Below are 18,310 nucleotides of genomic sequence, written 5' to 3' on the forward strand. Positions count from 1 at the left end.
TAGAGTTAAGTGTTTACAAATTGTAAGGAAAGTAGTGTTTACTTGTCATTTTCCTTCCTATTGTTGAAAAAGACCAGTACATATTCATGCTGGGCATGGGGGAGATGGTAGGGTAAGAAAATGTGGCTGGGGAACAGCAGGCATAACTGAAAGCACCCCGATTGTTCAACATCTTGCTGTCTTGCAGTGTGAGACATGTTTCCTTGGGTTTTTACATTCTAGTAAATTTTTTCCTGAGGCAGTTGTTAAAATGAGTTCAGACCCTAGGTTCTGAGGCAGAGTCAGTTAATTTCAGCTCAAGCTGGATGTCCCTGGAGAGTGTCCTGAATAATGAAATCCCTTTATCCTTTACTGTCAGTGTGCCTGATCTTCACGTGCCCTGCTTGTTCCTTGCATGCTTCTCTTGATCCAATGGCAGTTTATGGTCTGGGGTCTTCCACTAACTCAGTGTGGGCAGCCCATCACCTGCTCTTATATTACAGCTTCAGCCAGCCTTGGGCCACTTCCAAGGTCTCATCCTTTATCCAGAGATATCTTATACTTGCCCTGCTTAGCTGTTCATGCTAACAAACAGTTCACCTGCACTATATTTAAAGTTCACCTACTCTAGGTTTTAGGCAGGGTCCACTCATGCTAAGTTGTAATCAAGTTGCAATTAAATTACACAATTTCTAATATTCTGTTAAGAAGTATTGTAAAAAGTAGTTATATTTTGCATTAGTATGAAACCCCTTATCAGGAAGGAGTTCAGTGTAAGGGTGCTGTTAATGTTGGCAGTTGTGAAAAATGCAACTAATTTGTAGTTTATTTAATTTTTGTTTTTCAAATTCCTTTTGAGAAGCAAAAAAGATCTTAAATACAAGCAAATATAACACAGTTTTGATCTCCTTCTTTCTTCAGGTTTTGTTAGAGCCAGAGCAGGAGCTGATATTAGAGATGTTAATGCTAACTCTGAAAACTGGGCTGTAGTTAAAGCTGCCTTAGTGGCTGGGATGTATCCCAATCTCGTGCATGTAGACCGAGAGAGCCTGGTTTTAACTGCACCAAAGGAGAAGAAAGTGCGATTTCATCCAACCTCTGTTCTTAGTCAACCTCAGTATAAAAAGGTAAAGACACTTTGAACGTTTTAGGAAATATTTTTTCTGGCGGGTGGTAGAATGAAAAATTGGAGTTGATGTATTTTTCCAGTATTTCAGTTAGTCGTGCTAAGTGGAACAAGACAAAATATTAAAAGAAAAAGCTAGTTGTATAAGTATTTGGATGGGGTAACAATCTCTGCTTATTGTTATGAAGAAAAGGTTCTGCTCTGAAACTGATACTTCTTTAGATCCTCTTTTAAAGCAAAATATTTTTCTTCAAGATGATAGGATAACTTTTAAGTCTAGTTGAATATACTTGTGCTTTTCTTGTGTATGTAAATATTTATGTATTTATTTCTACATACATAAAGTAGGAACTAAGTTTAAAATTTATTTTAATGACACATAGATGATAAAATAACCTAGTCTTATTTGCTCTTGCACAGATTCCCCCAGTGAATGGCCAAACTGCAGCTGTTCAGGCACTCCCTACAGACTGGCTGATATACGATGAAATGACGAGAGCTCACAGGATAGCAAACATCAGGTGCTGTTCTGTTGTAACACCCATCACTGTGGCTCTCTTCTGTGGACCAGCTAGGTTACCAAGTAATGCTTTACAGGCATGTTCATCCTGTCAAGGTATACCAGAGTCTGGATTTGGAATGTTTGTGTTGGTATTATACTAGTATGTGATTTGGAAAACTTATTTTGCAAGTCTATTTTCTACATAATTTGGCTATTTCTTGAAATACAGAGCTATATATAGTTCCTGTAGCTGTTCAGGAATAATTTATAGGCTGTGTAACAAATGTCTTGAGTTTTGTGAATCCTTGTACGATTCTGGAGTCTCAGAAATTACTGGATAGTTTTCAAAAAAATAAAAAATGTAACCAAAATGTTTAAAGACAGTACTAATGCTGAGAAATGTAGTATGTATATTTTCTCTACAGCCTGGTTTATTTGATACTTTGAACCGGATGATTCAAACTGAATAATATAGTTACAGTTAATGTGGCAAATAATCATATTGCTTTCAGTTGACACATGCATTTTAAAGATTATTTTCTACTGATAACTTTTAATGTCAGTTAGCCAAATTATTAGCTAGAAGTAGTAGACAATTTATTAAAATTTCTTTTTTTCATATTTAAATGGCGTGCTGTAAGAATAGAAGCAAAAATAATCTTATCTGTTGTCAGTTCTGTAGAAATACTAGCTTGAAGTAAGAGTCCAGGCTGACTTTCCTGATTGCTCTGAAACTGTTACCCTTAAAATAATGTTAATGCTGATTGAATTGCACTTTGAAAAAGGAATCCTAAATAGCCATGTGCATTTATATTTTTTTTTCTTATCGTTATACTAAGATAGAAAGCATAGAGCAATATGTGGTTTTACAAACAACTTCAGGCAAAACTTTGATAATGGCTTGTTATTGATGAAATGAAAGAGTCAGATCACATCAGTATGGGTGTTTATGTAGTAGGGCTCTTAGGAGGTGTGGGAACCTGGTATTCTAACTGATGCAAAGACCTTCCCTGGGATGTATATGCAGAAATGAAAAAGTGTGTTTACAAATGTTTACATTTTAAGTGAAAATTTAGAAGGAAAATTAGCTTATTGCTGGTAATATAGTGATGTTCGAGTTTTTGTATGTGAATGTAAATAATACAGAAATGTTAATGCATTTTTTATACTTAATTCAGTAGACAGGGTATCCAGTGGTAGCAGTGACAGTGAGATGGAGGACAGAACAACTTCTAATGTATCATTACTGAAGCTAGATGAATGGCTCCACCTCAAACTGGACTCTGAGGTACGTAATCTATCACTTCCATGCTTGTTTTGTGTAGAAGAATATTTATGCCATACCATCCTAAAAAGATTCTTAAAACAGTTGGATAGCCAAAGATTTGCGGTAAGAATGGCTATTGTGATCCCTTCAAGTCTCTCAAATTTACAGGAAAACACACTATCTTTTAGTTAACTTTTATTTCATGAGTTCAGTAAGAAATATGAAAAACACACAAACACGGATTCAATCTTCTTTTGCCCAGGCTAGTCATTTGCGTGAATTCACATATTCAACATCCAAGTTGTAGGGCTTCCTATGGATTGATACAACCCATAATTCTTAAATCTTGCACCTGTGAGCAAAAAGGAAGAAAGAATTAGTTACCTAGCCAACTGCAAGTGTTCATCCTTCTTCCTCTGTCATGGTGCGGCTGTCCTACATATCACACTGGGAAGCAGGAAAGCCTCAGCAGTCAGCTGCTGTTGGATTTGCTTCAGAAGCAATTTGGGTATCTGATGTTTTATGATTTCCAGCCTGGCAGTTTGATCCATTTCCATAAGTTAGAAGATTCTAAAGAAACTGCCAGACAAAAGAAAATGGCTGCAGGGAGCAGCAAGGTGCAGGAGTAGTGGCTGTATAATGGCTCTTCTGCTGTTTGTGGTCACCTGTATTGCCTGTGTGGTTCTCCCAGCACACAAGACCTTAGCTTGAGCTGGGTTAGACAAAATTTGAGCAGGAGCTGAGAGAACAGTAAAAATGGCATATTGTGTATGTCCTCTTCTGAGAGGATGACTTAAGTTGATTGACTAAAATGGAGCACCTGAAACTGGAGCTGCTGAAAGAAAATTGCTGTCAGGTTTTATGAAAAGAAGAAAAGAGCCCTAGCCTTTGAGGATACAAGTCTTCTGGTCATTGCGAAGCTCTGATTGTGTTAGAAGGTAGAGTAACCAGAGGTCTTTTCCATCAAGTATGTCTGAAGAGCCCATAAATACAAACTGAACTGGCAGAAGGGCATTAGACATGAAAAGACTGCTTTTAAAGAAAAGATAAATTTTTAAAGTGAAAAATGAAAAATCCTGTGTGTTTACAATAGAATTTAAAGTTTTGTGTGGTGCAGCATGAAATGGTTTAGAAATTATCTTGGACCTGAGGAGAGAAAAGATAACAGCATGATTTAAATGTGAGGTTTTCTCCCCCCCCCACCCCCACCCCGAGCCCTTAGACTTGCCTTTCAGTTTGCCAGAATGCCACCTGCTGCCTGATAGGAAAGACGCAGGGACATAGGATACCCTTTGCCTAACTGATACATTTATTAGTCTTTAACAGAACTGAAATTCATTACAGGCTGCTGGCTTGGTGTTGCAACTCAGACGGAAGTGGCATAGCTTATTTCTGCGTCGCATGCGAGCTCCCTCTAAATCGTGGTCTCAAGCTGATGAAGCAATTGTAAGAGCAGTTGTAGCTGTTTTAACTGCTGAAGAACAGTCTGCAGGTTTGCAGCAGCCTTCAGGAATTGGTCAGAGACCAAGACCTGTGGCTTCTGAAGATCGTCTTGTACCATCTACATGGAGGTCAACTAACACCAGGAGAAGTACAGCAGAAACTGAATTCTCTGACTCCTCTCATGCTGAAAAGTAAGATGTTGAGATCTTCCAGAGACTGTAGCTTGTAAATTTATTTATCTGTAAAAACATCACTTGAATTTTTGCTACTTTTAAGAAGAAAGAAACTATATAAATACAGCTGAAAGCTTTGATACTTGCCTGTGCTGTGTTGTTAGTTGTGATTTCATTGAGAATTATTTAATATCTATGCTGGCTGTTTGGGAGAGCAGTCAGAAATAGTGTCCATGAGTTGTACTCCTTGGGAAGTAGCAGAAGAGGTTTAACCATTACAGAGTGAATGCATCCTTTTTTATTTAGTGTTTAATATGTTTTGGAATGACTAATATATATGGTCATCTAGTAGGCTGATATGTAGATATAAATGATTCTGTGACCTCTTCCAAAAAGGATCTGTTGTGTATCTACCTTTACATTTTAGAGTTCTGATGAGGTCTACACGTCCCATACTTCATCAGCCAAAGAAGTACAAACGAAAAAATACTTTACACTCCAAACAAACTTCAGATGACCGGTCAGATCGATCATCAGTGAAATCTGCAGACAGCAGTAGCTTCCCTAGCCCCTGTGCTAGTCCATCTTCTCCAATGTCTGGAAAGGTACAGTTCTTAAAAGCATATTACCATGCTCTTCAAAATTAATAGAATCTCTTGCTGATATCTTTCAGAAATTACCAGGTATTGTATTGATAAATTAAGAACTTAACTTAGATTTTCATTGTTAACAACCACATAATATTTCTTTTGGAATCAAAAATCAAGAATAAATATCTTTTTATAAAAGCTATTCAAAGTAGAAAAAAAAATCCAATTTTGAGGTGGTTTTTTTTTGAAACTTGGTATAAAAGACAGTGACAGTGTGTACAGTACATGCATTTCTGAATTCTGTGGATTCTGTCTTCCTCTGTTTCTGTTATAGCATACATTGGTACTGATTCTCTTTAAGTTTTGTGTTATCTGCAACGTTATGACTGCTTGGCAGTTTTTTTGATGATTATTTATTAAAGCATACATTTTTAGTGAGGTTATTTTCATAAATCTCCCTGTATTTTTTAAATTCAGCCAATGTTACAGGGAGAAAATTTGTTTCCTGGAAATGGAAATGCAAGTGTGCTGCAGGCTACAGTCTAGAGTGTTTAATTTTGTGTCATCTGAAGTTGTCTCAGACTTCAAAAAATTGTAATTAATCACTAGACTCTGTAGGCTTGTTCTGCCATAATTGTTTGCTGCCCCTCATGAATTAATTATAATTTTGAAAAATGCTTAAAAATGTAAAATAGATGTAAATATACTTTCAAGTCAATTCTGACAGGAACAGCTGATAGATAGTGTATTTCTTGTATAACCTTGGAGAAGAGAAGAAAAACTCCTTGAAAGGTCTGTCTGCATGCATGTAGAACTTCAGAGCCAAGGCTTGGTTTATTTTATTTATTATTTTATTGTATTTTTTGTTATTGTATTATTATTTTTATTGTATTTTTATTGTATTTACTAATTTAATTTAATTCTTTCAGGCTTCCAAATCACCTTCACCAAGACAAAATATGCCAGTTCGGTACTTTATAATGAAAAGTAGCAACTTGCAGAACATTGAGATTTCTCAGCAGAAGGGTATATGGTCCACTATGCCAAGTAATGAACGAAAACTGAATGGAGCCTTTTGGGAAAGCAGCATGGTTTACTTAGTATTTTCTGTTCAAGGGTCTGGACACTTCCAGGTGAGTCCTTAGCTAATACCAACTATTGGTAGTGGTTTATGGTTTAGGAAAGTGCAGCAAATGGCTGTGTACAGTATGGAGGACTTTGCTTATGACTTCTCACTTCATAGTAAGTACTGTGCCAATGTGTCTTGATTGCTGAGGAAGAGTAGTTCATTCTTCTCCAAAGTAGTCTCTTTAAATGAACTCGATTTTTCCCTCAAAGGATAAAACTAGATTGTCTCCAAACATAATGAGTCAGAATAATGTTTCTACCCTACATAAATGCTTTAAAACAGCAGCAGTGGAACAAACAAAGAAACCCATACAAAGCAGGGAATTGCTGACATTTTCTCTGCGTGCCAAAATAAATGTTGTAAGTGAACAAGAAGATACAATCAAGTCACAGCTTTCTAAAGCCAGGAAACTCATATGTCTTTAATACAAGTTTTAATAAAAACTGTTCTGCTGGAACTGTAGTTTCTCAAAGTTAGGAAGCTGGAAAGACATGGCCATGTTTCTTTCAGAGCTGTCTTGAGTTCACATTTAGTGAGGTATTTGTCAGCAGTTTGTTGACGTATTTGTGGCCAGTTTAACGGTAAAGACTTGGCCTGCTAGTACAAAGTTGCAGTTAAACTGTTTTGTAGAGCCTGCTAAACTCTATTGCTCCAAGTAAAGAAAGTTCAATTTACCTCTTTATATATTATAAACTATTAATAGAAGTCAACTAAACTTAAAATTTAATGAACCAGTCCAAACATAGAGATCTTGATGATACCACTGAAGGATTGTGGTGAAATGTACGTATGTGTACAGTGATTTGGCAAATGCCATATTGGAAAGTAATTTTCAGCATTCCATTTGAATCTGAAAATGGGCTGTTGTATTGGTGGTCTTAGACAAGAAAGCTGGGAGGAGAGGACACATGGAACTCGGGATGTAGATGGATTATGTTGCCTTGCCCTTCCGGTTTTGACAATGCAGTTATCTTCATGGGAACATGAGATTAACATTTCTAATAATATTTTCTTGCCTCAGGTGTCTCTACTTTCCACCTGTATTTTTCCTCTGTTCCTTTTATTAATTTTAATTTATTTTAATTTAAGGCTTGAGCTGTCTAGGACTACATGACTTACAGCAACAGTGTGTGCTGGTAACCTTAGGCAGTGCACTGCATCTCTTGGACTCCTCTTGGAGTAAATTTGCGTGAACAGTTGATACATTGTGCATGGTCTGGGTTTATTTTTGTTTTGTTTGTGGTCTGTGTTTAAAGGGTATCCCTAAATAAATTAAATGCAATCTTGGATTTGTGGTTTCTTTCATTTCATTTCTCAGTACTTGTCTTGTTGGAATTTCTTTCAGCTTCATTAAAGAAGAAACTTTTGGCAGCTTTAACTTATTTCTTTGGAGAGCAGCTCCTCATTTTTAATTGTATATGAATGTTTGTTAACAAAGAGGGCATAAGGGAAAGAAGGACGGAAGGAAGGAAGGACGGAAGGAAGGACGGAAGGACGGAAGGAAGGAAGGAAGGAAGGAAGGAAGGAAGGAAGGAAGGAAGGAAGGAAGGAAGGAAGGAAGGAAGGAAGGAAGGAAGGAAGGAAGGAAGGAAGGAAGGAAGGAAGGAAGGAAGGAAGGAAGGAAGGAAGGAAGGAAGGAAGGAAGGAAGGAAGGAAGGAAGGAAGGAAGGAAGGAAGGAAGGAAGGAAGGAAGGAAGGAAGGAAGGAAGGAAGGAAGGAAGGAAGGAAGGAAGGAAGGAAGGAAGGAAGGAAGAGGAAGGGATGTTTGAAAGAATTTTGTACAAGTAGCGAGGAATAGCTAATGGGCATAGAACATTCATCTTGATACCTTGCACTTTTTACAGCAGCTTTTCAACCTCTGTTATGAAGCTTTAAAAAGCTGCTTGAATGATAATTGTGAAAGATTAATTGAAAGATATCCTTTATGCTCATATTCTAGAAGGTATATTTGATGTGGAAAAAACAAATTATACTTCCAACTTTCTAGGTGTAAACATTTTGGGAGATCCAGCTTCATGTGTGTGAATGTTTGAATCAATCACTGAAACTAATTTGAAAGTTTCATATGAAGTCCACTCATTTATTTAATTCCAGCATAAATAGATGTGCTCTCATTATGTCTGTTCTTTCATATTTAAATTTTTTTTCCAGGGTTTTGCTAGAATGTGTTCATCAATAGGGCGTGAGAAAAGTCAGGACTGGGGATCTGCTGGATTTGGAGGTGTATTTAAGGTGGAGTGGATCCGAAAAGAAAGCATTCCTTTCCAGTTTGCACATCATTTGCTCAACCCTTGGAATGACAATAAGAAAGTACAAATAAGCAGAGATGGTCAGGTAGTTACTCTTTTCTAAAGTCTTCTTTACTTGGTGGAACTGTGTTTTCTTCATTAGCTTGTTCAGCCTTTAACTCAACTGTGTTCATGTATGTATTAATCTGAATCACAGTTCCTTGGAGCGCATTGTAGCTTCAGCTAATGCATAATTACTGTTGCAGTAGTGAATTTGTTAAAATCAAACCAGTTTCTTGCTTAATGTTATTTAAAAAAAAAAAAAAAAATCTGGATTTCTTCAAAATAAATGAAGTGTTGGTGGTGGTTTTCTTTTAATTTCTGGAGGTTTGTTTCCTGTTTGATTCAGATGTGTCCTCTGAGATAAAATAGTCTGTCATACCCAAATAACCGTTCATAATTAGAGGTTTGCATTTTCTGTAAAGCCTCAAGAGAATCTTGATATTTGAGGCAGAATAAAGCTTAGTACTATTCTCCAATCTATTAAAGCTAAATGCAAGTACAAAAAGCCAGAAAAGAATTTGCACAAGAATTCTCTGCAGCAGTTTTTGCATTCTCCTCAGTCCCCTCCCAAAACATCTCCTTGATACAAGATTCTGGAGCTAAACTTTTTGTATTGTCTTCTCACTGCTTCCCCAAAAACTCTTCAGTTGAAAAATAAGGGAAGGAAAGTATTGTAAGAATAAGGAAAGGAATGTAGCACATGTTGAAGTTGACAGTGCTTCTCCTCTAAGTGGCTCTTAAGACCTAAAGAATCTGAACAATATCAAAAATAAGTGATTTATATTATTGTCTGTGATTCCACCAAGAACCACTGCATTATCTGTGACCTGCCTTTCCACATTCTCCACTGCATTTAATGGAATTAAACCTAAAAATATGGAGAATAATGATCTTTAGTTAATAAGGAAGTGGCCTGTGGAACGCACAAATTGTATGGCACATCTGTTCTAGTGATGGTATCTTCATTAAGAATTCTTTTTTGAGAGACATCTTGCCTGAAACAAAAAACCCCAAACAACTGGTAGATGAGGATTGCTTATGAATGTTTCTAATCTGCTGTTGACCCCTTGTTGTAGGGATAGTTCTAATATAAGTCACAATAGCAAAAGTAACAATTCTTTCAGAAAGACCACCAGCAGCCTCTTCTAAGGATTTTGTAAAAAATAGTTTTTATATGCACAATCGCAGCAGTGCTAATAAATTTTTTAATTTCCTGATTGCTTCTAGGAGCTCGAACCAAAAGTTGGAGAGCAGTTGCTGCAGCTTTGGGACCATATTCCTTTGGAATGAAAAAACTCAACTCATTAAGCATGTCAGATAATGAAGTCGAGGTAGTTATTATTTAATGTATTGCACTCTGGTTTTATCATAGAGGAGAAGGTCTCAACATGCACTATATCATTTCAGTACTGTCATTTGTAGCTTGTGGAAGAACAGGTACACAGAGAACTAAATGTTTTCTTCCTTTTGATTTTTTTTAGCTGACATTGAAACATCAGCTCTAACCACTAGAACCAGCAGCATGCCTACAATACCAAGATAAGGAAGAAGGTGGCACAACAAACGAATTCCTGAAGCTCTTAGTCATGCTAGCTCTTAGCTAGCAGTGAAAAAAAGAGGGAATTATGTTTGTTTCAGTGTTTCCTTGATTTAAAAAATGTCAATAAGGTTATCCACGAGTCTTTTTTTGACTGATTTTTTTTTCTACAGTAGTGGGCAGATACTTGATAATGTGGTAAAGTTCAAAACTAAGTTTAAAGCAGCGCACCACATGTAAGTTGTTTGTGGGTTTAAAATAGCACAGCAGACAGTTTACATTTAAAGCATTCTCAATCCAATAAATGTATCAAAGAAGCCAGTTTAATGTTAATTAATCATTCTTGCAGTTTGATTAAAATAAATAAATTGAGAATAGAAGTCTCCAAATATGTTGGGAGATTCTGTAATTGTTTGATGAACTTCTGTATCCATAGTACAAGAGAGAAGGATATAGTAAATTACAAACAACTAGACAGCTGGAGAACACTAGTTTTTGAATTCTAGTTTAAATACAGAAGGGAAAGAAGTGTGAGACTTTTTTGAGTGTGGATTGATCCAGTGGTATTTCCAGTTTCAATTTTTTTTCCCGGAAAAATACTCACACTTTGACAAGCTGAAACAATCTTTCAGAGGCCTGTGGCCAAATGGTATTCTAGTAGTTCGCTAACTTGAACATTGTTATAAGATTTCTACTTCTTTTATAAAAAATAAAAAATAATTGCCAGTACATTGGCACCAGTTGCTTCATCTTTCAATGAAGTCTTCAATTTTTCTTTCTATACCTTGTCTTTCAAGTTCATTTCTTTCTTCTATACTACTGCTGTTTTCATTTATTGGGCTTTTCCTAAGTCATTAACATACTGTAATGTAAGGCTGTTGCAAATTTAGTCTGCTCACTGTCAGCAATGTTGCTCATTCTTGAGTTAAACTGAGAGCTTTTTCTGCTTCTGAGCTTCTACTTAGTTTCTGATGTCTTCTTAGGATGTTCTCATTGTTCAGACTATCCCATGTATTCATTAACTCTGGCACAGCATCATTAGAAATTTAAGTTAGACCTGAAACAGGCTACTGCAGGGCCTTGTGCAGTCAATAAAAAAGCTGCCAAGGATATGAATGGCTGTGAAAGATAAGGAAATGAAAAAGGTATCCAGAGATTTAAAAGAAAAGGGATCTTTAGGCATTAAAAAAACAAACAAACATCTTAAAAAATATATGTATAATATGTTTTCATCTTGAATCCAGAACTGAAGACTCATTTGCACCAAGTAGTGTTCTTTAAAATCCATCTCCTCTCTCTTTTTTTTTTTTTTTTCTAGGGAGACATTTATTACTTGTTTAGCATCCTCTTTAATTTATATAAAAATAGTAAATATAACCTACAGGAACCCTGCTCTTAGAAAACAGTCAGATTTTTGCATGTTGCTACTTATCTCTGCCAGTCAAGATGCAATAATTTCATAAACAGGCCTAGGACATGCTTGTCATGTCCTATCTGACTGCTACCTTTTCTCTCCACATGATCAAAGTAGTCATTGCTGTTCATTAACATGGCATTTGGAGGAATCCTTATTAAAAGGACCCTAAGAGGTAAACTTATTTCTTTGTAAGAGTAGAAGCTGGAATGTGTTGTTTTTTCCCTAGATCTGAAACTGATGGAAGGGAGGCAGAAAATCTGTACTAAAATGTTCAGCTTCTCAGTGTTCTCATTGAACAAGGTACTTGGCATAAACTGGATTTTTTAGACTTGGTGCCTTTCTCTGTCCTTCAGTTTTTGGGGTTTTTTTTTGGTTGTCTTCGTGCTGTCAAATAACCTGTATGAAAAATTTTATAATGAAACTATAGATAAAGGATTTTGTATTGATCTTGCTTGAAGTGGCTCTGCAGTTGTTCTTCAGTCTCTTGGAGCATTCCCAGTTGCCTGTGGGCCAGGTGGGATGTATCTATTTACTGTTTAAGGGAACCGTTGAAGTTTGGGTTTGGTTCGCATCTACTGGTGGAGGGAGGGAAGGTGCTGAGTAACAGAGGTAAGACAAAATACTATCTCTGGATTTGGAATATCTTAAGGACCTCCTTCTTTAATTTCAAGTGAGGATAAGTACAGCATGGAACTGAGATCCAGATCCAAACTGGAGAGAAGCTGGGTTACACAATGGTTCCTACTTCTTGTGTTCATTAAGATACGTTTCTCTGTCTTGCCTGTAGTCTGTGAATCCTGCTGCAGCTGGGCTTTTATACTTTGTTTGGCTGGATTACAGGTAATTAGTACCAAATACAGAAGGGATAGATCTGGCTGATACACTGCTTCTGGAGGTCTTAAATTAGAGAAAAAAATCAGCTGTCTACCATTTGGTGGTGATCCAGGGTAAATGAAGTGTAATGTGAGAAGTGGCCTACTGTGTTAGGCAAAACAAACAGACCTTAAAGAGGTCTGGTGAAAGCTTAATACCTGATAAAAGTTCCTCAGGATTGTATCAGGTGTAGGAAAGGGTGCCAGATCCAACTGGGTGGTAATATCTGGGAGGTAGTCCAAATATTTAGATCCTGGCAGTTTCTTGTGAAGGATATTTTCTGTGATATAGCTCCAGTATTTGATGCAGGTCTCCTGGGATGTACAACGGCTACCTGGCTGCTGGTCTTCAGCATGTGAGACGGTTCTGTCCGGGAGATGATTCTCTGATCCTTCTCATGCTTCTCAGGGCCTGGCAGAGGTGTCCTCCTGATGTTCTCCTCCATGTTGGGCAAACGCATTTCTGGGTCCTGCTTCCCATGGGGAGCTGCCACAGGCATGCTGTGTGCCTGGTCCTGTGTGGCAGCTGACTGCTGGCTGGGCCTCTGGATCCCACTAGAGACCACACAGGAGACTTGTACGGGAATACGGCTCCTGTGCACTATGTATGTGCCATGGGATGAGGTACAGCGCAGTGCAGCCCCCAAGCCCTAAGAGCTTGTGGCTGTGCCCTGCTCGCTGTGGTTGCCTCAACAGCTGGGGATCGTGTTCTCCTCCATTGGCATCTCTGTGGTCCTCTCCTGCAGGACTGGTCCAGGAGATTCCCAGAAATGGGAGGAAGAAAACTTCTTCAGACAGAACTTACGTTGGTGTGTCCATGGTGAAACCACCCCCTTGTAAATCCCCCCTTACGGGTAAGGAAGCATCCAATACTCATAAATGCTCGTGATCAAAAGGAACAGCAAAAGTGACAGGGTCTGCAAAATCTCACCAAGTTTTATTAGTAACTTACACACTTGGCATGGAAATTGCTAAGTTTATGTTAGTCCATACCCTGTCTTATACACAAGGCAGAGGATTTGGGAGAAAGGGCAGGGTGAAAGGGAAAACGGAGAATAAATCATGAATTAAACAGAGGGAGGGCAAGAAAAAAAATGTGCATGAGAGACCACTAGTCCCAGTTCTAGATTACACACTTGGCATGGAAATTTCTATGTCAGTCCTAGCCTACCCTATATACACATGGCAGAGGGTTTGGGAGAAAGGGGCATGGTGAAAGAGAAGGGAGAAAAGGAGAGGTGGATTAAAGAAGAGGAAGAGAGAAAGAAAAAGGGAGAGAAAAAGAGACCAGCAATCCTAGTTCCATTATCAACCCAGATGATGGGATGTCATTCCTGGTTTTGTGATTGATGCAGATGATAAAATAGATGTCCATGGTCCTGTAAGCACTGCCCAGGATTTAGGGGCTTCCTTTCTATGAGTAGGTTTCCCTGCTCAGAAACCAGGTTTCTTGCTTTGTATGCCAATTAATTGTCATGCACAGTCCATTTTTTCAGACCTTTCTGGAAATAGGTCAGAGGCTTTGTGGTGGTTCTTGCATGATCTTGACTCTGCTCTACAGCCTATGGTCACTTCTTAGCTTTATTCTTACTGTTTTGCTGTACTGTGTTGTGTTTACCTCCAGGCACTAGAACACAGATGTTTGTCCCAGAGAAGTGGTGTCCTACCTCTGCATGGCCCCCTTCTCCAGTCACAAGTTGGTCTTTCTGATGTGCAGTTATTACCAGTAGTGCTGGGTTCCTCCCAACAGCTCTCCTATGTTTTTACCAGGAGTCCTTGGCTGACTCCACAGCCATGCAGTTATCGGTGTTTGAGACACACACACACAGTGTGGGCCTCTTGTCTGCTGGCATTCTCCACCTGTGTTGCTCCCGTGGGATGCTGAGCAGGCTCAGGGCCAGCCAGCGTCTCTGGAGCCCGATCTGATGCTGGCAGTGGGCCGCTAATGCTCAGGGCATCCCCCCCATGCAGGCAGAGTGGCACTCAGAGCCTGGAATGCCCACCTGAAGTGGGAGGGATGCTGGCTGTGGACAGCCTGAGCCCTGCTGAGGCTGTGGGCTCCCCTCTGGCAGCCCGGCGCTGGCCCCGTGCCAAAGGCCTGTGCTCGCAAGGGGTGAGCCCCTTGTATGCAGGAGTAGTGAAGCTTTGGCCTCTGTCCCTTTGTGCCTGGGCTTGGTGTGGCTTGCCTTCCTTTTGGGTAGTTTTTTGTCACCTCCTGCTTAGGACAGATCATGGACTCTGTAATCTTCCCTTTGCTGCGGCTCTTGCTTGAGATTCCCACTTTTAGCCGTAGAAAATATAACTGACAAAACTGCAGAATGGGGCCTGGAATTGAACTTTATTGGCAGAAAAGTCATAAATATGATCCTTCCAGTGCACATCTAAGCAGAAGAATTTGGGAGAATAAGCTTTAGCAAGCATTTAAAGCATTTATGAATATTCTGAAGGAACTTCCTGAAAATAAACCATTTTGTTGAGGTGATTCTTCCCTGGTTAAACTCACTGCAATGTAGTTTCATTGTCTGAAATACTTTCTTGCTTTTTGCACAGATTTATGTGGCTCCTCTGTGTTAATTATAGCTATGTTCGTTGTTTGAACAAGCTGAAAACTCCAGGTATGTCCACTTTTGAGAAACGTTCTAGGGAACAGTTCAATGTTGCTGGCTTTTAAATGTGTGTTCTTTTGTTATCTTTTACTTTATTTAGCTCAACATAGCAATGACATTTAATTTTATAAGTCTGAACACATCTGCAAAAATTTGGTATGTTTCTTTTTTTTTTTTTTTAATATTTAGAAAATATATACTGAGTTAGTCTTTATTTTGTATTTCTGCCTTTTAAAATTGCTCCAAAGGTGAACAGAGTGTAACTGGAGTGGTGGTATGGTCTCACAGAAACACTTCAACAGTGATTGCAATACTAAGTGATTTGCTTGGGAGAAGCTTATCTACAAATGAGACCTCCATCTTGATTCTTGGGTATCTCAGAGCCAAAAAAAAAATTCCAAAGAAGCTTACCAATTGGACTATATGAGATGCTGGTAAATATGGGTTTTAATTCTATGATGTGTACTAGCCTTGTTTTAGGGTATAACATGTAGTCAAGATGCTATTTCCACTTAATAGCTGTCACTACTGGGAGGGTTTTCCTAAAAATGTCTGACTTTCTTCTTTCTTAGTATTTTACATGTAAATTTAATTGTAATTTTATCTGATATTAATGAAATAAATTGATCTGAGATAGTGTCAGCAAAAAGGATACATTTAATAATATTGTTACTTAACTGTTATTCAATTAATCAGTCTCTAAAAATCTTCTTATATTACTTTAGAGTGTCCTATTCAATCTTCCTTAGGAACTGTTTCCAACGTAAATAATAAAAGGATTTTTCTTCACTTAAACTTTCTTTTTCTCTTCCCATCAGCCTTCTGGTTTTGGGTTCTAATCAGCTTTCTGGAAGCTCCTGTAAGCACACATGATCACTAGGTGGTGATGTTCTGCCAAAGAAAAGCTTAAAATGTGGGAGCTACAGATTCATGAATAAAGAATGAAAAAGGCCAGAGAATGTAGAGTTTACAATTATTTAGTTATTGCAGTTTTTTTTTTCTTTATAGTTTTGCAAAATGTGTACGTTCAGGGAGAAAAAATCCTCTTTTCTCGTTGACTTATTTCAAATTTATGAATTGTTTATTATGAACGTTAACTTGAGTAATGGCTTTGTACATGAATAATTACATCTTCCTTCACCAGGCAGTTGACAGTACTGCTGTAAAGATCTTGGGAAGGGTGGTGGCATCTGATACTGCATTTTCAAATCTGAAGTTTAAAAATATGCCTGGAGTTGATACAGAAGGGAGTAAATAAGGTGCTGAGATTGACATGTAGTTATGAGACGTTTCTGCTTTCATAAATGTATTTGCTTTGTTATATGTTTTCCTAATCTATAAGGAAGTGCAGAAGTGTTTCTTAAAACGAGGATGGTCCTCCCTTAAATAAGAGGATAATTGTTCCTTACGTTACAGGCAATAGTATAAAGGGTACTTGAACTTTCAGAAAAATCATCTTTTCATAATTTTGAAACAGATGTTAAAACCTCTTTGATTTTTTCCCAAATACCAATTTCTTGTTATCTCCTAAAATTTTGACCAGATGGGTAGAATTTGCCTTTCCAATGTATAACAGAAGTCTTAGTCTTTACTTCTGTATTAAAAAGAAGCAGAAAAGACATATTTAGTTCTTTTCTCTCTGGCAGTTGCTGCTTGCAGCTTATGTTATGAAACTTGCAACAATACAGAGCACCTGTATGCTAAAATAAGTGAATTCAGTCATATCTGCCTTTTAATGTGTGCTTCTCTGCTGCACGACTCTCTTTTCCAGCAAATACAAATACTTTCTTTAGTGTGACTACCATTCCTACTTCTGCAAAGTTGTTTATCTTTGCAATCTCCTTAATGTAGATTAAGAGGGAGCAGAAAAACACTGGAAGCTATGAAATAATATAAGAATCTTTTGGATTACCAAGAATTTTAATCTATGAACACAGTATTTTGCACTGGATAGGCACAAGGGGAAAGAAATAGTCTCCTAAGTCCGCAGCAACCTGTTTTAGGAGTTATTACATGTCTTTGAGAATTGTGCATGTGTGAAATGGTAAACCAAAATTTTCCACCCAGATCCTATTCCTGCCAATTACATTCCAAAACAAGTTTCTGAGGTTTGATTAAATAAAAATAAGAATTTAATTTTCCTCCCTTGCCTCTTCCCCCAAGCATTTTTAGGGACAGTGAAAAACAAATGCCCAAATAACTTATGGCTACCCACCAACTCATAAACAACACAGTCAGTTATGAAATGACCTCTCCAACATAGGAGGGAGGGGGAAAGGCATTGGGACAGGTAGGTGCAAAAAGCTCTTCCAAGTCCAGTGATGTCTTGGAGGCTTGTGGGGTAAAAAATAAAATAATGGGCATTTTTATACCAGCAGAGTAAATGTCTGGTGCAAATGCAACTCATTCTCACAAACAAGTCAATACAGATAATTCGTTTGTGGCAGTAGTAACAAGCTGTGTCAGCATAAGCAATCTTGCTGTGTAAGCTGTATCTGTCCTGTGGGGGTTCATTAACTTTGCTGTAGACCAAGCCTTTTAGAGGAGCTTCTTGCTTACTTACTGGCAACACACAAAAAATGAAAGAGACATTAGTGACTTCAAATTTTCATCTGATTAATAAGTTCTATATTCATCCCTTAGAAATGTCGTGACTGTTCCAGCATTGCTGTAGATACTGATGAAACCCCCTGATATGGAGGTGGCTTTTAGGCAAAAATCAAACCACACTATGATAGCTTGCTTTTTTCACAGCAGAAAACATGCACTCTGTAAGAAGTTCCACAGCTCTTACTGCCCCACCTGAAAGCTGTTGTCTGTTTTATGCCATGTCTAATCATGCTGCAAAAGGAAAATCTTTCCAGGGCAGAAAATACCAAGATTCTATTATAGATCATATCTTGAAGACACAAGTGCTGTTAGAGACAAAACCATCCCAACTCTATAATATCGAAATCTCAAGAAACTGCTGGACAACCAACAGGATGCTGTGCAATTAAATTGGGAGACTACTATAAAGATGCCTCTGTTTATTACACATATTTTTAATTTCATGATCTCATTTTAGAGTCAAGTAAAAAGTTGTATCCAACAGGATAGGGGGAAGCTTGTCCATGAGCTTACCTGGATTTATAAGGTCCAGAGGATGAGTCCTTAGCACTGCTGGTGAGTGGAGCATTTAGCAGGAGTCTGTGGTTATCCAGCACATTTTTTCTTTTAACCGGAAATAGTTAATAAGAAAGTGAAGTAGCACATTCTAGCACATTCCTCTTGCAATAAAACATTTTTCAATCCACAGGCTGCTGGCATTTAGTCCTTTGAAAAGCTAATAACCTTTGAAATGTTGTCATTCATAAGGAAATTATATTTTCTGAAAAA

General features: G+C 37.9%; 1 protein-coding gene across 2 annotated transcripts in view; it reads left to right on the forward strand.

The window, feature by feature from the left end:
• The window catches only part of YTHDC2 (YTH N6-methyladenosine RNA binding protein C2), a 34,848-nt gene extending 19,121 nt beyond the window's left edge, over positions 1-15,727 (forward strand). Inside the window, exons 22-30 of one of the 2 annotated variants that reach the window (XM_036403030.2) lie at positions 901-1,106; positions 1,526-1,721; positions 2,786-2,895; positions 4,219-4,508; positions 4,918-5,095; positions 6,010-6,213; positions 8,361-8,543; positions 9,728-9,831; positions 9,982-15,727. In XM_036403030.2, coding sequence (XP_036258923.1) covers positions 901-1,106; positions 1,526-1,721; positions 2,786-2,895; positions 4,219-4,508; positions 4,918-5,095; positions 6,010-6,213; positions 8,361-8,543; positions 9,728-9,790 — 1,430 coding nt within the window. In that variant the 3' untranslated portion in view covers positions 9,791-9,831; positions 9,982-15,727. The remainder of the gene's footprint in view (positions 1-900; positions 1,107-1,525; positions 1,722-2,785; positions 2,896-4,218; positions 4,509-4,917; positions 5,096-6,009; positions 6,214-8,360; positions 8,544-9,727; positions 9,832-9,981) is intronic. The other variant, XM_036403031.2, reaches the window with a different exon arrangement.
• Positions 15,728-18,310: the final 2,583 nt, after the last annotated feature.

Source organism: Molothrus ater, chromosome Z (assembly GCF_012460135.2).
Source record: "Molothrus ater isolate BHLD 08-10-18 breed brown headed cowbird chromosome Z, BPBGC_Mater_1.1, whole genome shotgun sequence".
Taxonomy (NCBI): domain Eukaryota; kingdom Metazoa; phylum Chordata; class Aves; order Passeriformes; family Icteridae; genus Molothrus; species Molothrus ater.